The sequence below is a fragment of the Anarrhichthys ocellatus genome, unplaced genomic scaffold (assembly GCF_004355925.1).
Source record: "Anarrhichthys ocellatus isolate YVR2014 unplaced genomic scaffold, GSC_Weel_1.0 scaffold18, whole genome shotgun sequence".
NCBI lineage: Eukaryota > Metazoa > Chordata > Actinopteri > Perciformes > Anarhichadidae > Anarrhichthys > Anarrhichthys ocellatus.
The window spans coordinates 3080878-3098031 of NW_022280048.1; the positions used below are offsets into that span (position 1 = coordinate 3080878).

Here is a 17154-nt window from a genome sequence, read left to right on the forward strand (position 1 = left end):
GGGCAGGCTTTCTTACCTTTAAACCAGGTGCTCCTTCTCTGCGTGGAAGTATCCTGCCGTGATACATCCCGAATAAATGATGACACAATGATGAACTGGCTACATGTAGGTCAAACCGGCTGGTTTCACAGGACAGTTGATTCCTTCTTTAGGGTCACTGTTCATTGCAGGGCTATCTTTATTAAGATAGTAGCAACTCCAAAGTCCTGTCACTGAGTGAGGCCCGTGAACGTTACATATCACAAACAGCTCCTCGCCGTTTGTCCTCAAACTGTGCGCTTTCACCATCCTCCTCAGTCGTAGGCTGTTGTTGTTTACTTCCTTTCAAAATAGTTTTACCAATTCTGTGCTTTCTTTCCACCAATTTGGGTTTGATTAGCCCGCCGTAATCTGAATATACAAGATTAAAACATGTGCGTCTGGCAGCGCCACCAAGTGGCGGAGGGCTCTTTTCTAAATTTCACCCGTTTGATCCCGGCCTGAAGACGCCTCTTCTGGGGATCCTGCTTCCATGACAGCGCATATAATAATGTATACTTTATTAATCCCACAATCCCTGTGTTGCTATATATATATATATATATATTTTTTTTTTTTTTTTTTCACTGATATTCACACATACAGTCCCAAATACACACATGCACAAACAGGACCTATACACATGCATTACGTATAGAGATGTCAGAGCCTCACTCCATGGGCAGCAGTTCGGTTCCTTGCTCAAAGGCACCTTGGCCAGTCCCCACTCTGTACTTAGTCCTTGTGGGTACTTGAACCGGCAAACCCCGCGATTCCCAATTCCCCAACATGCTCAAATCAACGGAGGGGATGGAAGCCTCCTGATATGTTGTTTTCCCCCTTCTTAATTAGATATTTATGTGCAGTGTTGTGTACTGCCTGGCAGTACTTGTGGAACAATGGGGGTTTATTTATAGAAGGTTTTCAAGTGTCATGCAGCGACATCAAAAACGGCCTCGTTAAGCTTATCGGACTCTCTTTGAACAGGGTAGCTAGAAGTAAAACCCTACAAAATCACATTTAATAGATGATTTTATTTATTAAAGCTAATTGCGCCCGCTGTGGTCTTGGGAGGTTTTCCGTCATCTTTAAAAAGCGGGCTTAAATCTGGCACATGACCTTTCACACCACCATCACTCACCCCTCTTTGCATCCCCTCTTCAACCATGACATTAAAGCTTTATAGTAGTAACACAAATCTCTGAACACAAACACAGGTCATCCGTCAGGTGATTCCACGTGAAGCATGACGAGGTAACATTAAGCATGAAGACGCATGAAAAACGTTGATGTGAATCTGCAGACATTACACAGTGTTCATCTGGTCTGAGACTAACAAACTCACATCCGTCTGAAGGATCGTCTGTCTTTTCAAAGCACCAAGATTATTTAATCAAAACACATCAGAGGGATGAATAGCTGCAATTACTTCCAGTTCACAACCCAGCAGTCAATTAGACGTTACAGTGTCTCGGCGATAACCGTGGTAAACGGATGATGGCTCGTGTCCCACCGACTGGGATAATTAAGCTAAGAGTCATTCTCCAGAACAAGCTGAAGTTGAACAGCATGTGATCCGGGAGATTATTGTGAGCCGCCCCGGGTTGTCGCTGACTTTCGCAACGAGCCCCCCCCCCCCCCCCTTTCAGACGTGGCCTCAGCCCGGGTCAGACATTCCCGTTTCCTCCTCTCATCCTCCCCGCGCTTTACTGGGACATCTCAAATCTCGTGGAAGCATGACTCGCGCATTTCTATAAGATTACTCTCAGCAAACCCACACAGAGAGGAGCAGTCTGCGCTCAGGCTGAATGGAGCATTATATTTCTTAATGCGGCAAATAAGGATTAAGGCATTAAACCAAATATAGTTCTCACGATAGCTGGAGGAACCAATTACCCTCAGCATGCCCATGTTTCCCGTTCAAGGCATCTACATGCTAAATTTGAACTGACGTGGGAAAATCACAACCTTGTGAGGTTTTATTGTGCATGTGTTGCATCTAATTATGTTTTCCCCGAGCACTGGATGTCTTCGACACACAATCGACTGCTCCGTCATTGATATGAACGCCAACAACACCACATCGAATGGATGGGAAAACCGATCATGAGATGATTAACCGAGTCACCGGAAGGTGAAGGTAACAAACATGGAGATATATCATGTTTCAATAATTGATCTGAAGCAAAAGATATCAATGAGAAACTAATACAAAGCAAGACAACTGACAAATGAGATCATGAAAAAAGTATTTTGGTATTTTATCATGCAAATGACAAATAATCTTTATTTGGAGTTTAATAATGAAATATATGTTTCAGTCATTATTTGATTAATTGAATATAAATGGAGAGAGTATCTATACTAGCTACAATGTGGATCATCTCAAGCACAACACAGCTGCAGCTTTAACCAAGCCATTAAACATAATGTAATTCTAGTTAAGGGACAATGTTAAATACATGCACATTTGGATGTAATTCAAATGCTTTTAACTGTCTGATCATTGTTGATATGTTCCATAGCTTACAGTATATATGTGTAGTTCTTTACAGGCGAAAACTACTTTAAGTGAGACTGCTGATTCGAGGAAAGCATGTGTTTGCTCCTTTCACAATATTCACAATTTCATCACCTTTTCAAATTAATACATTTTAGTAAAACACTGATAGTAATGGTTCAAAATGGAACAAAAAAAGTATATTAGCATTAAAGGAACAACCTCCATTGTTTTTTCTACAGGAGCATTATTTTTAATACATCACTATGCGTGGCCCAATGACCCCTTGTGGTTTGTATTGCTGCTTCTTGTGGCTTGAAATTGATTTTGTAGCTCCTGTACAAACAAACAACCGTTGCTCAATATATGATTCATGTTAAATTGATTCTGGTTTTAAATGATCTTTTATCTTATTTTTCAAGGTTGAACATGTAGGCTATAACTATCCAGACTAGTTCCCAATGCAGTCACATGACGTCCAGTTATATCTTAAGTCTATTCTTTATATTTTAACCGTAAAATAATTGTGCACTTCTAATATGAGAGTGTATACTTTAAAAGTTGAATATATTATTTTAGAAATCCACCTGAAATTTCCCTTGAACGTGGTTGTCTGCTCCATTTGTACAGAATGAGTAAACAAGCATATATGATGCTAGTTATTCGGCCAAAGAGCTAAAATGGCAGTTTGTATCTTTGTTTTATACTCACAGTATCCACCAGGTGGCAGCATTGCTCTTCAATGCTGCCATCAGAAATCAGAAAACTGCAGCTGATTCAGAACGCTGCAGCTCGAGTCCTCACTAAGACCAAGAAAGTGGATCACATCACTCCAGTCCTGAGGTCTTTGCACTGGCTTCCTGTCCAACAAAGTATTGACTTTAAAATCCTGCTGTTGGTTTATAAAGCACTGAATGGTTTAGGGCCAAAATACATCTCTGATCTGCTGCTACCTTATGAACCATCCCGACCCCCCAGGTCGCCTGGGACCGGTCTACTTTCTGTTCCCAGAGTCAGAAGTAAACATGGAGAAGCAGCATTCAGTTTCTCTGCTCCACACATCTGGAACAAAGTCCCAGAAAGCTGCAGGTCTGCTGAGACCCTCAGCTCCTTTAAATCAAGACTGAAGACTTTTCTGTTTGCTGCTGCTTTTAATTGAACCAGATTCAAGGATATTAATCAATTTCTGCATTTTACTGCTGTATTTTATTTCTTACACTGATTTTTGGTGTTTTAATGACTGTTTTTAATGTTTCAATGAATGTTCTTAATTGTTTTTAAATCTCCTTTACTTTTGCCTTATGTTTTGATGCTATTAATGGTTTTATGTGAAGCACTTTGAATTACCTTGTTGTTGAAATGTGCTATACAAATATACTTGCCTTGCCTTCACCTTTTGTCCTACAGCCGACTTCCTAGAATCATGATACAACATGCACACTCATCAATACTCAAGAGTCAGACAGAGAGGTTGAATCCTGACTGGAAAACATCTGATCAAAGTGGAAAAAAAACAATGACTCAAAATATCGAAGGATGTTAATGGAAGGATTTACAGGAAGGTAATCATTTCAGTCAAATCAACCTTTATATCATTAGTCGCTAGGGAACATCTTTTAAATAGTGTGAACCATTTTATGAAATTACATTGCCAGTACATAATGTAATCTCAGAACAAATTCACTTTAGCAGTAAAAATCATTAAAACCAAACTAACTGTATTTGTGTTATTGACCTGGGATTTGAGCATTGTAAATACATGTTTGAAGAGGACTGACAGTTGACCCAGAGCTGACACACCCTGTGAAGCAGAATAAACACATGTGCATTGTTCCATTCAGTGTCATGTGTTTTCTATTTAGATGAGTCATCTGACGAGTCAAGAAACTTGTGACAAGTAAATAATATTTACATCATATTTCCTGCGTCTTCCCTACAGTATCTGATGACTCAGCGAGCGACTGTGGGTATCAATCTGAGAAGTGTCAATGTTGCGCAAGTATCATCGTAATTTCTGAACATGACTACCACTGCATATGGTTCGATGTTATGATGCAATCGAGTAAAAGTGTGTGAGAAAATCACATGCCCGTGCTTGTTAGGCTCGCTTGTGCGTGATCTTTTTTTTTTTACGGCACATTTTAGTTTCTAATAACATGCATAGAGATCAGCTGGTGCTCAATAACACCTGTTTGTCACACATGTGTCTGCACAATTTAAAAATATCACCATTACACCGTTACAGATTTAAATTCGAACATCCAGTTCTCAAAAAAAAAAAAAAAAAAACATAACAAAACAGAGAAACAACAGGACATGGTGAACAATGCTTTATCTCTATTCGGCTGAAGACTGGGATTAAAGTCCTGGGATTTCCTCTCATGTTGTCATAGTGAACTGGTGACAACAAACTGTGATGTGAGAGCGATTCTCCCTCAGGCTGCTGTGTTCCTGAAAATAAAACTCCCAGCCTCTTAGATCTCCACCTTGTTAGTGTGCCAGGAGGAAGGTGCTTACTTTAATGAAGGATTCTACTGAAAGGTTTTCTTTTGTCTCTAAGTCCTGACGTGATCAGAAATAAATAAAGACAGAATTCTCTCTGATGGAGAATAATGGTTACAAAACAGACAGTAAAACATACCAATGAATGATTGACAGGAGAAGCACTAGACCAGATGAGTGTGAAGGGGAAGTGAGAGTTACTCATAATAAACAGAGTCAGAAGAGCTGGCTGGTACAAACACATTCTATTGACCAGTGAGTAGGTGTACCAGGAAAATGCCTTGATCAAAGGCCGAGTCCTTCTCATTCCCTTTGACAGGGAACGTTTCAGTCAAACATTCTTTTTCTTTCTATTAACACTTGAGTCAATACATGATCAGGGATCAGCTAAACCAGACTCGGGAAGCCCTGACTCACACTCTGATTTCCAAGTAGAACCTGTGATAATGTCGTTAAAAGTATCCACATCTGATGTGCTGGTTGAAAAATGCACTATATGTCGTTTTAACAACAGGATGCATCGATGCAGGGTATACTCGTGCTTATAACTGTTAACCAAACAGCCTCAGAGCCCGTGAGCCACGCCTGCTGCATGCCGCATGTGGACTTTTCTATGGGTTCAAAATGTACCTCCTCCATGGCAGAGTGCAGTTCAGTTCAATTCTGCTGAGCTATGGCAGATAAAGCACACGCTTCTGTCAGAACAGGTTACAGAGGGCCATTTAATCTGTGCTATAACTCAAGCACATGACAGTTGCACACACACACACACACACACACACACACACACACATAAAAATGACAAAGCCAACAAAATGACATGTGTGAAAGAATCATCTTTAAAAATAATATTTGATGTTAGTGGATACCCCAGCTTTTAGCACCCAACTGTTAAGATATTGATTGTTTAATGTGTATTTAATTAATTGATAAATATATTAATTAAAAACTATCGATATGGTCAAGGTTAAATCTCTCTGAAGTTAACAGCTGAAATGATTACAACAAAATACATCGTTACTTTAGTTTACTGCTTACATACAGAAAATGTTCCTGTAGTCTGTTGGGAAATGGTGTGAGATCATATTACACAATAAAATATCTGATTTGACTCTTGTGTGATTTAATGGAACTTAATGTTTCCACTCAACTTCCGCTTACCTTGATGCAAGTTCCCAATTTGACCATTTTTAATTAGACACCCATGAAGCCGATATCGTTAAGTCAACTGCATTCATGCATAACAAAAGCACGGTTCTCTCCTTGGTGCCTTACCTGTTAAAAAAATATGTGTACAAACTTCTCCATTTTATATGAGGCTGGAGTTCTGACCAAATACATGAGCTTACAATTCACTGTGTGTAGTACTGTGTCGCAGCCATATCTAAGATGTAATTGCTCTAATGGATTGTAAATGTAAAATATTATTGTAGTATTGCAGAATGCCTTGTGGTTTTCTGATTTTCATGTGTTTTTCTGCTTACCAAGCACCTCATGGTTAGACTAGACGCGGTTAGACTTACACTCGTATGTTGTCTAATGCTGTCTCTTAGTGTCCGCTTTTATTTTGGTAATATCAAATAGTATGACATTTTAAAATATGCATTATTGTGAATTTAGCATTTGCAACATTAACATCAGATGCGTTTCTGTGTCATCATATTATAAATAGCACAAACCAGATAATCATAACCTAAATATACATTCTTTCACGTTGGGTCTGTCTGTGAGCGTGGGTCTGTTTCAGGAAGCGCTGACGTCATGAAACTTCAGGTGTCTGCCGCTACGGCTGATGAGTCGAAACTATACGTGCGCGTCCCCGCCCACCTGTGACAGAAACCGCCTAAAAAAAAGCTCGCTCCCGTGACTCCCTACCCATTCAAGGTGCGGCAGAGAGACAGGTGCGTGACGAATCTCTGAGAGACTATAAATTGAAACGGCGCCGTCTTCTGCTGAAGTCACTTGAGAAAGCTGAGGAATAGGTAGAAACGGATAGTAACGGAAGAGTTAACTTTGTCAGAAACAAAGCAGACTTCGCTAAACACCGTCGGTTTGTAGAGGAGTGGGGGATTTGCACCTTCGCAGCAGGTGGACGTCGTCTTTGTTGATTCACCGTTAAGTCGAAGAAGTAGTGAAAAGAAGAAAAAAAAAAATGGCCAACTCGGGTCTGCAGATTTTGGGTTTCGCCCTGGCCCTTATCGGCTTAATTGGACTGATAATTGGCACAATTCTGCCCCAGTGGAAGATGTCCTCTTATGCCGGGGACAACATCATCACGGCGATAGCCATGTACGAAGGACTGTGGATGTCCTGCGCCTTCCAGAGCACAGGCCAAATCCAGTGCAAAGTGTACGACTCAATCCTGCAGCTCAGCGGTAAGTCACCCGCTTATTGGATTCAAATTCAGTGTCGAAGTTTTTCCTTTTTCTTTTTTTAAGTTTTAAAATTATAAGATACTTTTCTCTCATATTATAGGTAGGCCTGTTGGCTTGAAAGCCATTGAAGAGCTGTTAAATCTTTTTTTTTTTTTCCTGTTCCTAAAAAGTACCTTTTTTAATAATAAAAAAAAGTAATTTATCATTCGAAGCTTATCTTGGTGGCTGAACTGGGTTTAAAGTAAATTGTACTGACCGTTTAATACACGAAGGCGGTAATTAACGTGTACCAGGAAATGATGTAAAACCGACATGCACCTGTTGGAATACAGAAGCTTCTTTTCTCTCAGCCATTTTCTGCAGATACTCCTGAGCTTTTACAACTCTAAACGGTTCCTGTGGCTTGGGCAAACCGGTTTAGTCACTTATTAACTGCCCTTTTATTCCCTCCTAATGCTCTTTTTGTTCAAACCTCACCATGAGGCCTCACCTGCACTGCGCAATACAGGCCACATGCTTAATTCTTTCACATTATTTCCACTTGATAGGCTGTGCACTTCTACACCGAGGCAATGATTATCCTGCAGGCCATTGTCCATGTGTGGAAAACCCCTATAGTGTAGTGTAGGCCTTGCATTACGCAGCACAGCCACCGGTTAAACAACACCTGTATGAGCCACTGTTTAGTCAACAGGTCTGCGTACCAGCCCCCACAAACAGCGGCTTTGTCTTTGGCCCACAGGGGTATCGAACTAACACAAGGCCATTCTTTTGCTGTGTGTTGGTGCCCAACAACTTTGAGTCTTCCCTTCAGTCATAAAATATATTTACAGCGTTGAGTTTCAGTTTGAGCACCAACACCTGCATAAGAACACAAAAGGATGTGTTATGTGACCGGCAGTGTTGGTGCTTTGGAGAAACAAACTAAAAGGGAACTGGTTATTCATCATGAAGGCCATCTGTAAAGAAGTTGTAACAATTGTTACATTTCCTTCTTAAAGCCCCCCCCCAAAAAAAGTCCATGTACTGCATCTGTCTTTATGACTCTGTTTTGTTAAAGCAGTAATTGGGTCATGTAAGGTGGATTCGTCATTGTACATGTTTAAAATTCAACTAGTTGACTGCCCTCGGGTGTAAACGGCCTGAATGTCACAGGGAAACCGTGAGTACAGTTTTGTGTATCTGCCCCTCCCTGTGTGTTCATCGCGGCTCAACGGATTCTCTGAAACGTGCTCACATCTGTATCTTACTCATGCGTTAGAGAGAAGTTCACCAACTGGCCATATAGTGCATGTTGGTATTTATTTTTATTTTGGTTATCAAAACATTTGATTAAAACAATTGCAGCACACTGTTTCTTATCGGCCTCTTCAAACATGAACACAAACCAACTTTGATAAACATTGTGTGCTTACAGCTGCGGTGGTTAGATATGAAGCAAGTGAACAAATAAGCGGTATTCAGAAAATACCCGCTCAAATCCCACTGACACAAACCTGACTTTTAGGAACAATTGGTGTCAAAACAGGGGGAAATGTGATCACTAGATCTTTAGTTTAAGCCACATTGGGCATTCCTCACATTCTAGAGGGGGTCGGTTGAAGCTGCAAAATGTCCACCTGCTGAAAAGCAGGCTGCGAGTTCCTGAAATTGGAATTGGGAGTGTCTTCCTTATAATGAAACCTGAAACCTGGTTAGACCTGTTTTGATTTGCACGCATAGAAGCCCACACCCCCCCCCCCCCCCCCCCCCCCCCCCCCTCCCTGTAGTTTCTTTAGGCTTCCGGTTAGAGCCAGTTTCTGTGTGGTTCGTTGTTGTAGGGAGCGGCGACGAGACAGAGGCCGCTGTGTTGTACCTGAACAGTATTTTTGAACACTGCAGTTTTTCTTTCTTTCTCCCAAATGTTGGCTTCAAACTGCATAAAAGAAACTATGCAAAACATAAGTTGCATACATAAGTCGCTGCAGAAATTAATTTGAAATTGCCGTTTGTTGTTTTACTCTAGTAAAGCCCAAGTCTTGCCACACCCATGACCCTGTGTAGCGACTTTTAATGAGCGTTGAATACACTAACTGCTAGATTAACCCCGTCCTGTCCTCTTATCCAGGTCCCCTCCAGGCAACCCGCGCCCTCATGATCGTGAGTATCATCGTATTGGTGGCTGGCTTGGGCGCAGCCTGCATGGGAATGAAGTGCACCAACTGTGGAGGAGATGACAAAGTGCGCAAATCCCGCATTGCCATGGCTGCTGGCATCATCATCCTGATTGGATGTAAGAAGCCATTTTATCTTTTTATTTTGTCTTATTTCCTTGACTCTTGACAGTGTAAATGAGGTTCTTCTTTACATTCCCACAGCTTTGTGTGCCATTGTCGCCTGCTCTTGGTATGCTCACGATATCATCCAAGCCTTCTACAACCCTTTCACCCCCGTCAATACCAAGTAAGTTCATTCGAATTTCAGCTGAAAGCCTTTATGCCCCGGTTTTGTCTTCTGCAGAGGCACTCGTGAGAATGAAAACGTAAAAATATTGATGTGTGGTGGATTTAGTTTTCTACATTTTCAATGTCTCCAAACATGTTAGACCTGCTGGTTTATTTAGGCTTTAAGCTCTCCCTCCTGCCCCTTCTCCACGCACACATTTGAATGTGTGCAGCCACTCCTCTCATGCTGAATGTATTGGGCGAGTTTGTTTTGGATCAGTCTTGAGCTCTGCTGGCATCAGTTGACCCTTTTTGACTAACTCTAACTTCTCTCCCTGAAGGTACGAGTTTGGTTCTGCCATCTTCATTGCCTGGGCTGGATCGTTCCTGGCTATTGTGGGAGGCGGCATGCTGACAGCATCCTGCCCAAGAGAAAAGTCAACGCCGAAGTACCCCATCTCCAGACCCCCCAGCAGCAAGGAATACGTTTGAGTTGTTAGAGAATGAACACTTTGACATTCGTGCTAGTCCAACTTAGATATTGAAACATTGAACAGATGTATCCCAGGAGCTGATCAGTATCTTTTTTTTTTTTTTTGTTTAAATTTAATTTTATATGTTAGTTTCTTCAGAGCTTCCCTGTGATGTTACTGTAATATTTTAACAAATGCATTAAAAAGCCATTTTTAATAATGGCTGATTGGCCTTGTCCTGTCCGGAGCTACAGTTAGTGCTTGATTTGTACGCCATGTAGGAAGCTATCTACTTATTTGACACCTGTAAAGCACCAAGTTAAAATTAAGGTGACGCACGCCTGATATTATGCAACTTATCGTATGCTAGTGCATTAGAATGTACAGTGTTTTGGGGAAAAATGGTTTGAATGCACTGACTACAACCCTGATGTGGCAATAGATGACTCTTACACCATTAATGACTGTCGGCCGAACACGCAGTAGTTCATAATTTTAGCACCTGAGCAGCAACTGGCTCCCATTATTTCCATTTATTTGTGCTTTTTATTTATACAAAAACTACAAATCCCTCCATACCACTGTAGTCCATTTAGATTCAATAAAGTGCTGGATTGAAATTGTACCTATATATCAAATAAAGAATACTGATTACTTTTACTCAACTTGCCATGTTTTTGCTGACATACAGCATGACAGATGTGAGCTATCCATTTGTTACTGTTTGTGTCAATGTGCCTAGCTTATTGCTAATGTTTTTTTTTTAAGTCACAAGCTGTTGCTGCACTCTGAATACATTTTTTTTTTAACTCTTAAAATTGTGATGTATGTTGTACATAAAATAAAAATGAAAAATTTATTTTCTGTCCTGTTGAAATGGCTTCACAAAAATGAACTGTTAACATGCATATAAGGAAGTACTTTACTGTTTAAACAGTTTAAATATCTACATCTGAAAAATTGCCAAACAAATGGATGCTCTATGCACCAATAACACAATATGAAGAGGACACGCATGCTTTGAGGTAGTGTTGGTAAACGGGGTCATCATGAAACGGACACATGCAGCAGCATATTGCCATTTAGAAATGTTGGTGGGTAAACTGACTCGGGTTGCAGTTGATCCTCCTACAGAGGCAGGAACCTGAACTCAGAGCCACTTTACTCTGCCCGGAAGCCATCTTGCTCTGGTTTGATGGATACACAGCCTCATAATGGCCAACAAAATGAAAGATGCTTTGGTTCTATTGCCACCTTGTGGTGTGTATAGGTAACTACATTTAGTTGGGTGTAGGCGCTATACAAACTACACGGGTGGATGAAAGTACTTTACATAAAAATGTATATTTTCAAGGCTCAGTAAAAGTGTTTAGGCTGGCTCAGATGTTTTTAATTCATTTCTCCCTGAATCCTGCTCATTCCTCATCTTTTTACATCTCTCGCATGACTTCAGTCAATACTGAGTTATTAGACCCAGCAGGGTGTTGCTCTAGTTCTCATTCTTACCTCCCCTCAGACCAGATCCAGAAAGTAATGGTTTCACTCCTAAGTGACCAAACCGTCTGACCTAAGTCTGCCTCTGCCCTATAAACTCACAATTCAACCACAGCAGAGAACTCTAGTGGTTTAACTCTATTGCCATACTATTATACATCTACACTGTGCTTTGAGGGAAGAAAGTCCTCCAGAGTAAACCCAGGACATTAGTCACCGAATAATAATCACTGTGCATCACCCTTTTATCACAGACAGTAAATGATGCACTGCTCTATAGAACTGGTCATTTATCAGATCATTAAAGGTAAACATGAGCAGAAAGGGCTTAATGGTGTTGAACTGGCCTTCTCATTGCGTCTTTGAACTGTCGTCACACACACACACACACACACACAGACTGCATGAAACTTTAACCCTTCTATAGTATATGGTTGCACACTCAAATACCTGCATTCATCTTCAGAATAGGTCAAATTGAGTCCCGTGGTAGAGAAATAGAACAAAGGAAACGCTTAAACAGTATTTTATTTAGTGAATCAATCTCGGTATAGTCCATTCAAACCCACAGCATTATGTTAACTCGTACAAACACTTGTTTCTTGAGAACATGGAATGATCTTCTGCTCCAACGGGCCGCATCAATCTACATTTTAAATATTTCTCTAACTGGTCACATGAGCAGAGAAGTTGAGGCCTGAAACTTGAGTACAGTTGGACAATTTTTAAGAACATAACATCTGCACATCCTTGTTTGTAAACAGGCTAAGCAACTAAAAATGTTTTTTAAAAATTAACTAATTTGCAAATTCCTTCATGCATTCAGTAAGTCACAAAGTACCTAACCGTTAGCGATCACATGCTGAAATGTGCGGGACGCTGTCCTCAAAGGGTTGACGCAGCTTGCTGCTCTATGTTCGATTACTTCCGGACGGACGAATACATCAATTACACGCATCCATTATGCTACGTGGACAATTTTTAGTCGTGGGATCTTGACCTCAGGAATCTCTCGACAGCATTCACATTCAAAACATTTCAAAAAGTGCAATTATTTATGTTCATGGTGGACAACGCTAGAAACATGGATACTGCCCAATCAGTATCACCATCACTGATGATGTCAGCCAAAAGGTTCTGCTTAAAATGATGTCGCCATGTCCAGCTCGAGCTGAAAGTTTCTGCATTTGCGTCGTCAATAGTCCTGTACGAGTTTGTATTTGTATAGAAGCCAAATTAACCTTTTACCGTATATTTAAAAAAAAAAAACACAAATGAACACGTCCTCCATACTCGGGTGCCAACAATCTAGCGAGAATTTGATTTACACATGATTTACAAAAAGATGCAAATCTGTAAGCTGGTTCATTCAACAAACCGAATGGTTGGTCTTCCCCAGTGAGAGGGCGATGAGGAGGAAAGACTACGCCTCATCACTCTCGTCTCTGGACCAGACGTAGAATTATTGACCAGAGTGAGGCACCGAGTTTGCTTTCAGAGGGTTTGAGAGGCGCTATGGGTAGAAACAGTCATAAAAAGAGATAATAAAACAACAGACAGTTATTTAGCATCCTTCATGGCCTGTCTCCACTTCCACAGCTCCGCAACGATCTGAAGAATACAAAACAGAAGTGTTGGAAAAGCATGTGGCAGACATTTAAAGTGGCTACTTAGAAAGGGAGGATCTAAACCAAACGAGCACTTTACAAACGTGTAGATGAGCTTTTCTGATCTGCTCCTGTGCAAATACAAATAATCTACTGTATTGATTTGAACAGAACTGTAGGATCCAAAAATAGGAAAGCAACAGAGACTGGGCCGGTTTTAACCACAAACATAACATCCAACTTCTAATATGACACAACATTTGACATCTCAATGCTAAGATACATTATTCATACAAGACCGCTGGTTCAGGTTTGTATGATAAATGTCGGCTGTACCTTGGAGTCAGAGACGTTGTGACCGTTCTTCACAAAGTTCTCAAACTTGAGCTGGATTTTAGGTAATGTTACTCCCTGTGAAATGGAAAGAATTACAACAAATGAGCCAATGAAATATCTGCCGTCACGCCACACATCACTCTTTCAGGTAATAATGAAACAAGCATAGCGATAGAACAACACACTGATGCATCGGGACACCAACCTTAGTCATTGACTCTGTGATCTTGGCTTTCAGCTCAGGAAGCGTTAGAACCACTTTGGGAGTTGTGGGGATCTTAGGTGACCTTTCACCTTTACCTTTAGGGGTCTTGTCCTGTAATGAACATCACATGAAGATATTCAGAGAGAGAAGACTTTATCATTTGGAGATATTGCATAGGATAAAGCATATGTTTGGAATATACCGGCTACAGCCAATGGTTACTTTATGAAGTCTAACAGTTACCTGCTTCTTGGACGGGGTGGTGGGATTCGGGCTCTTGCCATTCTGAGCCGGGGCTTGTTTTTTGGTAGGCGTGGCCTTGGCCTGTACCAAACAAAGAGATGCTGGTAAGAAAACAAACTGCATGTTCATTCAGCTGGAAATGACAACCGTGTGAAAATCAGGGCTTGCCTTAACAGGTGACTCTTCCTCCTCACTCTCCTCGTCCTCCTCCTCGTCTTCCTCATCCCTAAACAAAACAAAAGACTCTTTAAATACGAACACTATGCCATGACGCTCTTCAAATGCAATGTGAATGGTTCAGTCTTTCACCAAAAACATATACAGATAGTTAATCTGTATATGTAAATGTGTGTGAAGCATCACTCACTCATCATCCTCTTCCTCCTCATCATCCTCCTCCATATCCATTTTAATCTTTTTCTGTAAAGGAGGTAAAGAGTGGGTTACGGACATTTACATTTAGACAAGTGCGAGCGTAAAACAGTGATGATGTAAAACAAACCTGAGACTTGTGGGCAGGGGAGGAAGCGGGTCTTTTCTTTGATGCTGGGCAACATTCCGCCTCCTCCTCCGCTTCATCATCGTCTTCTTCAAAGGACTGATCGGCATCCATCACTTTAAAAAGGAAATAAACATCAGATGAGATTTTAACACTACCGTCTAAACCAAACGGATATACTGTGCTATGAAAAAAAAATATCGGTTTATTCAAACTTTAAAAAATGAGTTGGATGAAACACACACACACACGTGACAAATACTCACTGACTAGGTGTTGTCCACTGATGTGGATTGGACCAGCGCCGGCCTTCAGACGGAAAACTGCCGGGGGTGTGATGGTGAAACCACCGAGACACACCTGCAACAAACGACTTAAATCAGTTTCTGAGCCGATGTTGGTGACGAGTAGCATTCAACCATTACGGCTTTAAACGTGTGTGGTCGGCTGAAGGGGACACAAACTTTGAAAACACAATGAGAAGAAACCGTTACCGACTCCGCACGTGAGAAGTGTACTCACACTTGGCAGGGTAGAGGGCTTCAGCGAGACCAGCACAGCTTTGATTTTCTGACCCTCTGAGTCTTGTCCTTCCACCTCCACCATGTGAAGCTCGTCTTTGGTACCGGGGTCCACGCAGGCCTGGAGGGAGGAGGCAGCACTGGACTGTAATTAACTTTCATACCCGACCCGTCTAGCTCTCTACAACACGGTGACAGACGTGAATCATGCGCATCCTGCCTTACATTTAAACTACAAGTTACCAATAACATTTCTATGTGCTTGAGTCATGTTCAGCTTATTGTGCCACATTCAGGTGTTTTTGATCGATTAACAAACTGTTTAATATATATAAATTATTTAAAAATGGCATAATCCATACAGAGCGGTTAACAAATTCAAAAGGGGTTATACAGATAGCTAAAATGGTGGTCAGCAGAGGAATTTCTGACAAGTTGTGAGAATTTTTTATAAATTATTATATTTTTAAACTTTAATTAGACCTCCTGGTTCTTACCATTCTTAGATCCAGTTGATGCTCAAAGTCATCCTCCTCGGGGTTGAACACCACCTCCTTCCCGGCCTCCAGCACGCACCCTGATGAAAAGACACAACACGAAAACACAATTTACACAAAGCACTCCAACAACAGTAATTTAAAAGCTGAGATTTTATTTTGACATATTAGTAATTTGCTTAAAAAAATAAAATAAAAAAAAAGACAAGTATATATATTGTGGGTAGTGACCTCATAGCAGGGAGCACGGTGCTATATCTTCAATGTACACAAGGGGGAGCCATACAGACTGGTGATCAGAATATTTCCACATGGTGTTGGCTCAGTTAGAAGATAGAACTATTAAATCATTTTAGAATAATTTCATGAAAACCATGTTCAAATTAACAGAACTAATGGGTGTCTTATGCTTCGTTATAAACAAGGTGGTGGACTGTTGGCACAAAGGCAGATTTTTTTTTACTATACTTCCTAAATAGTTAATACAGATCTAAGCAGAAAATGTGGTGAATTAACCAATTTATTATCTCATGTCTGGAACGTTTTCCTGCACTTTAAATATCTCACAATGTTTAAATATAGTTTCCATCCCACGATGAGCCCTCGAAAGGTTAAACGAGGTGACTTAACGGAGAGATGCAGATCATCCAAATAAAACACTTAAAGTGCGACTTTAAATATTAGTTATTTCAGTCACAATGACATTATCTCATGGTAGAAAACAGCATTATGAAACGTTTGCTTGCATAGCGCCAAACAAACGAAGTGACCGAATTACGAAGTAAGAGGTCTACTTTATTCCGCAGCGTCCGCGTGTGTTAGAAACCACGTTGAGATGGCTCTTCCTCACGAGCTAAAATCTCTCGTGTTAAAAATCAAACTCACGGTGTTCGGTTGACAAAAACAATATGTGTAAACGTTGGAACAGCGTCGTAATTAATTTAGAGGACAGATTTATACTGAAATATTAACATTGTTAACAACACATGGGCGCCGCCATGTTGACAGTCAAACACGTGTAACGCTATCACGTAGGGCTGAAGTGAAGCCGCGCTTTTTACAAGACTCATTCAACCTCGTGCTACAATATTGGAATGATTAACAACGTAAAACGTTACACATTAAGTGTTTTAATGTGACAACAGTAACGTTACAAAAAAATGGTAAGAGGACCAATCAGATAATACCGCATTTCATCGGTTTCTCGTATGCGCACACATGGAGACACGTCGCATTCATGTTTAACACCGTAAAATCACACACGACATGCAGAAGTTATCTCTTACCGTAAAGAAACGTCTGTGGAGTCATTGATTCCTCTTCTATTCCGTTCATTTTTTTCTTTTGGTTTAAAACGCTGACGACCTGCTTGTGTGCGGTGGTACAACAACCAACTACTGCTAGCAAAGCGCCTCTGCTGGAAACCAACGTGTTACTCCGCCTCCTTCTTCTTCTCTGTTT

At 40.8% G+C, this 17154-nt stretch overlaps 2 protein-coding genes across 2 annotated transcripts; one reads left to right on the top strand and one right to left on the bottom strand.

The window, feature by feature from the left end:
* The first annotated feature begins 6900 nt into the window (after window positions 1-6900).
* Window positions 6901-10956, top strand: LOC116388953 (claudin-7-A). Its single transcript, XM_031857300.1, has 4 exons — window positions 6901-7395; window positions 9503-9667; window positions 9753-9837; window positions 10160-10956. The coding sequence occupies exons 1-4, from the start codon at window positions 7173-7175 to the stop codon at window positions 10308-10310; spliced, it is 624 nt and encodes a 207-aa protein (XP_031713160.1). The 5' UTR covers window positions 6901-7172; the 3' UTR covers window positions 10311-10956.
* A 1339-nt stretch (window positions 10957-12295) lies between these two features.
* On the bottom strand, window positions 12296-17139 carry npm1a (nucleophosmin 1a). The gene is made up of 11 exons (XM_031857253.1): window positions 16980-17139; window positions 15694-15773; window positions 15198-15317; window positions 14942-15035; window positions 14679-14791; window positions 14544-14596; window positions 14345-14402; window positions 14177-14257; window positions 13934-14044; window positions 13729-13803; window positions 12296-13396 (listed from the first exon to the last, which is right to left on the bottom strand). The coding sequence occupies exons 1-11, from the start codon at window positions 17026-17028 to the stop codon at window positions 13346-13348; spliced, it is 885 nt and encodes a 294-aa protein (XP_031713113.1). The 5' UTR covers window positions 17029-17139; the 3' UTR covers window positions 12296-13345.
* Between the last annotated feature and the right edge of the window lie 15 nt (window positions 17140-17154).